The sequence below is a fragment of the Nicotiana tomentosiformis genome, chromosome 10 (assembly GCF_000390325.3).
Source record: "Nicotiana tomentosiformis chromosome 10, ASM39032v3, whole genome shotgun sequence".
Classification (NCBI taxonomy): domain Eukaryota; kingdom Viridiplantae; phylum Streptophyta; class Magnoliopsida; order Solanales; family Solanaceae; genus Nicotiana; species Nicotiana tomentosiformis.
Genome location: NC_090821.1, coordinates 68,686,624 through 68,692,323, shown reverse-complemented (window position 1 = coordinate 68,692,323; position 5,700 = coordinate 68,686,624). Strand labels below are relative to the sequence as shown.

Here is a 5,700-nt window from a genome sequence, read left to right as displayed (position 1 = left end):
AAGTCTCAAAATAATCTTCAATTCATGTATAGAATTCAAAATCTCAAGAATAACGGTCGTAGAGTCGTATTTGTGATTAAGTATAATAACCACTGGATTTAGCACATTAATAATTTTCACAAAAGTCCGTCAGATTTTTAATTAGATTATAATAAGCAAAATCAGGGTTTCTAGCATTTAATGTCATATTCATATAAATCTAGAATTCAAAGAAGACATGAAACAAGAGTGTCACATAATTCTACACAGCACAATAAATTGTATAATTTACCTGCGAGCATGATTAACCCTGCCACATGCATATATGCTCGTCACCTCATATATGTATCACCCCCGCATGTAACAATCAATAGCAATTAGTAGGAAAACTTTTCTCAACAAAGTTAGGCAAAATACTTACCTCAAACAAGCCAATTTCAATGCCGAGAAAGATAAACAATAGTCCGAAAATTCCATTCTGCACGTATCAAACTCCAAACGCTTTTCTATCTCCTCAATTCAAGCGAAACTATATGTATCTATTCAAACAACGTGCAAATTGATCATAATGTACTTCAATGCTTACAATTTAATAATTTATAAAATTTCTCAACTCCGCTCGAAAAGTTGACAATGGGGCTCATATCTCGGAATCTGACGAAACCCACAAAATCCGATAACTTTTTAAATTACGAGTCCAACCATACAAATTTTACTCAAATCCGACTCCGAATCAATGTTTAAATTCGTAAATTCATTTTATGGCATTGTAGAAAATTCCTTCTATTTCTCTTGAAAAATAAATAATCTAACGCCGAAAATGAAGATTAATTCATGGAATATAATCACAAGGGATTCGAGAACACTTACCTCAAGTTGTGTGGTGAAATTTGCCTCTGAAAATCGTCCAAACCGATATCCCCAACTTTGTTTTGTCAAAAATGGTGAAATCCCCCGATTATAGGGATTTAATGCTTGGAGCGCCACATGTAGCATGGGGCGCTTCTTGTGGCGCTGTTTCTAGAATCTCAAAACAATCCTAGCGCCAGGGCTAGCTTCCTACGCTACGCTGGGCGCTGGCGACGGAAAATCTTTTCCGACACGGAAATGGGCATAACTCTCTCATACGATGTCCGAATTTGACTATTCTTTTTGCTATAGATCTGAAATTTCAATACGGGTATAATACTTCAATCAAAACTGAATTTATAGCTCAGTTTCTTAATGTGATACCACTTATGCTTGAAGAAACGACATCGGAACATTCTAAAAATATCCAAATTAAATTCTGGGCATACGCCCGAGACCAAAATCACCATTTGGACCTAACGGAATCATCCAAACTCCGATCCGAGGTCGAATAAAAAAATTCAAACTTGGTCAACTCTTTCAACTAAAGGCTTCCAACATGAAATTTATTCTTCCGAACTAAATCTCGAAACACCTGAAAATCAAAGCCGACAATACACACTTGTCATAATACATCATATGAAACTACTCAAGACTTCAAATAGTTGAACGGGATGTAAATGCTCCAAATAACCGGTTGAGTCGTTACATTCTCCCCAACGTAAATATACGTTCATCATCGAACGTTCCAAGAGTTGTTCCTAAACCTTCAAATCACTATCCCACCTTGCCATGCATATACCCCGTGGTGAACCCACGTCACCCTATTCCATATAGGCCTGACCAAATAACATAAATGAACATCAATAATTTTACCTTAGCCAATAAACCTTGGACCCAATTTCTAACATTCAAAATTCCTTACAAGACCCAAATTTCTCATTTACATACTGTATAAGTCTGAACACGTCATGCCAAGCCATAACCATGACTCAATATGTAATCACGTAATACACCACATTACTCAGATACTCACAACAATAACTACTGACTACCATATCTTAGCCCAAAGAAAATCTGATGCCGGTAGTAAACCTCAAATCAATAAAACCTTTGTACATTGTCGATGATAAAGGAAACTGGCATAATCTCTTAACTACTTATCTGATCAATAATCCGAGACGTTCACTCGCTCTATCAGGGCCATTCCCCAAATTCTTAGCGAAGACATGGTATCATTCTTCCAAGCATTCCTTGTCCCAATACGTACCAATATAAGCAGCCCAACCGACAAGTCACACCCAAAGTCATAATAATCCCCACACAACGCGATTTCGTACACCAAACAAGTAATAATTTAGATATGGCAGATAATAGTAAGAAAATTAACAAGAGGGCTACTAAGCAAGCAAGGAAACTAACATTTTCCTATGAACTATTTTCAATCAAATAAGAGCAAAACACACGAAATAAGCATAAGGAATTTCATCTCATCATAGTATAGTCCAATAACAGTAACCGACTATCCCAGAGATCACATCAATATCAACCACACGGACATTTCACGTTTTTGCACGAACAACTCATGTGCTATAGTACAATATCTAGATCCGCACAGACAACTCACGTGCTATAATAATATAATCCGCCCGGCATAGTCGCTGGCCTCCAGTCCGAACATATTATACAGGAGCAGTTAAACAAGTATACACGTATGTGATGAATGAAATACAATTTTCATTCTTATGGACTAGTATAAATGACATGCTAAAGTGTAGTCATGTGCAATGTGTGCTATCATAGCTCAACTCGGCAAGTTACCACAGAAATGTTTAATCACCAAATTTTATTCGGGGAGTTAACCTCTTCGTAACCTCAAGTATGGCTCAAAGTCGTGACAGTTTGAGGCAAACAAAATTTATTCAGAAGTTAGAGATTTGACTTACGCAGAATTCCCTCTTAAATTTTGGTGGACCGAAAAATTAAAAAAATGGGAAAAGAGGATAAATTCTGTATTTTCAATTGGGAGGATTTTCTTTGTTACTCCAGGGAATGGAGAGATATATTATCTCAAATTGTTGTTGAATGTAATCAAAGGTCTAACTTCATACAAACAACTTTGAAGAATTAACAATCAGAACTATCTTACTTTTAGAGATGCATGTTATGCACTTGGGTTGTTGGATGACGACAAAGAATATGTTGATGCTATAAAGGAAGCAAGTACTTGGGGAATGCCATCTTATCTAAGACACTTATTTTTCATGTTGTTATCAAATTCAATGTTACGACCAGAATTGTTTGGCAATCATCGTGGAAGTTATTATCAGAAGATATTCTTCGTGAAGAAAGAACATTATTGAGTAGCCCAGGTATTAAAAGATAAAATTTTTAGATTAAATAATTTTTTACTGCTATATGGATTAAACAAGGAATAAATGTTGGTACATGATAACTTCTTTAATATTCTACTTTGTTGAATTTGGTAGCCTGATAGATGAAGACAACTCTCTATTTTTAACTATTGATAAAGTCAATTTGATCAATTTATAATATCAATCTTTTCTCGCTACTTTTTGTTCTTATATGTTCTAAACGACATCACAAATTCCAGCTTTCTCTTTTGACTTATTTTAATACATGACTTAAAAGAACTAAAAATAGTACTCCAGATCTATGCTTAGTTATGTTATTCTATAAAAATATCAATGACCTGTATGCTCATACAAACAAACTACATATACATGAAACTACATGGTTGAGTTTTAAGTATGAGTATATATTTTATTTTGAACTCTAACATTTTTATGTCATGTAGAGGCCGAGCTAACCGACGATGAAGTGAAAAATCATTTGCTTAAAAAGGCTGGGAAGAATTTTAAAAGGTTGTGGAAAAAGCTTTAACGATTTTCCGACAATGCTAAGACCATATTACAATGAGGAAGAATTTGTGATCCCTCTAAATCCAACTAAAGATTCAACATGCAATATAAAACAAGGTATTCCTTTGGCAAAGTTGATTGCGAAGGCAAAATTGATGATTTGGGATGAGGCACCAATGATGCATAAATATTGTTTTGAAGATCTTGATCAAACGCTTAGAGATATTCTAAGATTTAAAGATCCATCAAATTTAGATCGGTCATTTGGAGGTAAAACAATTATTCTTGGAGGTGCCTTCAGACAAATCTTGCTTGTAATTTCAAAAGGTATTAGGCAAGAGATTGTTGAAACAACTCGATATTCTTCATATTTGTGGCCCCACTGTCAGGTTTTTAAAGCTAACAACAAATATGAGATTGCAAGAAAATATATCCGGTTCTGATTTGGATGATTTAAAATAGTTTTCTGATTGGATTTTGGCAATAAGTGATGGAAATATTGGATGTTCCATTGATGACATTGAGAAAGTGGAAATACCCGATGATATTCTCATACATAATTGTGATGATCCAATATCTGGAATTGTACAAAGTACATATTCTGATTTCTTGAGATATTTCACAGATATAAAATACCTTCAAGAAAGAGCAATTCTTGTGCCAACTCTTGAAATGGTGGAATCGGTGAATGATTACATGGTTTCTCTCAACAATAGTCAGGATAAGTCATATTTAAGTTCGGATACAATTTGCATGTATAATTATGCATTTAGATCTTTGGAACATGTACATACACCTAAATTTCTAAATAGTATTAAATGTTCAGGTATTCCAAATCACTCTATCACTTTGAAGGTAGGCGTTCCTGTGATGTTGTTAAGAAATATAGATCAATCATTAAGATTATGCAATGGTACAAGATTGATCATCACAAGACTTAGAAATCGTATAACTAAAGCCAAAGTATTATTAGGAAAAATGACTGGAGACAAAGTTTTTACACCAAGAATGATACTTATTCCATCTGATGTAAGAATTTCTTTTAACTTCAAAAGAAGGCAATTTTCAGTCATTGTATCTTTTGCCATGACCATCAATAAAATCCAAGGCCAGTCATTATGTAATGTGGGATTATTTTTTAAGAAGCTTGTATTTATTCATGGACAACTATACGTTGCACTTTCAAGAGTAAGAAGTAGAAAAAGGTTGAAGATCATATATTATGATGAAGATGGAAAAATAACAAATGAAACTACAAATGTAGTGTATCAAGAAATTTTTCGAAATTAAGATGATAGAAGTTTTTAATGAGTAAGTATCAAATGAGAAGCACCAATAGCAAGTTCAGTGTACATACTCAGTATATAGTTGGTCATACTACAAAAAAACAGAAAATTTGATGAGGTAAACATTCTTCTAAATTTAATTTACTTTGATATATCCTGTTATAGCTTAATTATTTTTTCGTCACATGGAAATACTTTTATTTGTTAAATTAAATATCTATATTTGCAGTCAATCACTTCAGTTAAATTGTGGAGTTGCATGAATATGGATTACCAACCATCATTTCACATTCATTGATTTCTACTAGGTATGCAATATTACTTAGAATGAATTTTATTAGAAAATATATAATATGAGTGGTAGTCTGATCTTTGAATGCTCATTATGAATAGGAATAATATCTTTAAGTTGGCACAGGTTGAATAACTTGCTCTTGAGAAAATTGAGAATGTTTATCCCAAATGCAAATTTGTTGTACAGTGCTTTGTCTATGGTAAGCAGATAAAGAACTTTTCTCTTACGGATTCACTAAATGGTGTCTCCTTTGCTCACTGCTGCAACATTGCAGGTGATATCTTTATTTCCTCTTTTGTAGCACTAGTTTGCGTAGAGCCAGAAGTCTTTAAGGAATGAACATCATCTGGGCGAATCAAGGTATCTTTTAATTTCAATATTTAGCCAATGCATTTACATATTGTCAAAT

At 33.7% G+C, this 5,700-nt stretch overlaps 2 protein-coding genes across 2 annotated transcripts in view; both read left to right on the top strand.

The window, feature by feature from the left end:
• LOC104102703 (E3 ubiquitin-protein ligase RHA2B-like) overlaps positions 1–3,732 on the top strand; it is a 22,626-nt gene extending 18,894 nt beyond the window's left edge. Inside the window, exon 2 of the mRNA XM_070187087.1 lies at positions 3,647–3,732. Within this exon, the coding sequence (XP_070043188.1) occupies positions 3,647–3,732 (86 nt within the window). The remainder of the gene's footprint in view (positions 1–3,646) is intronic.
• A 13-nt stretch (positions 3,733–3,745) lies between these two features.
• Positions 3,746–5,000, top strand: LOC104120280 (uncharacterized). Its single transcript, XM_070187086.1, has 2 exons — positions 3,746–4,099; positions 4,173–5,000. The coding sequence occupies exons 1-2, from the start codon at positions 3,746–3,748 to the stop codon at positions 4,998–5,000; spliced, it is 1,182 nt and encodes a 393-aa protein (XP_070043187.1).
• The last annotated feature ends 700 nt before the right edge of the window (positions 5,001–5,700 follow it).

Bases quoted from the DNA above. Each gene is read 5' to 3' on its own strand.
- LOC104120280 (XM_070187086.1), top strand. From the start codon at position 3,746: ATGCTAAGACCATATTACAATGAGGAAGAATTTGTGATCCCTCTAAAT. The intron at 4,100-4,172 runs GTTTTTAAAGCT...GATTTAAAATAG, and splicing joins ATTTGTGGCCCCACTGTCAG to TTTTCTGATTGGATTTTGGC.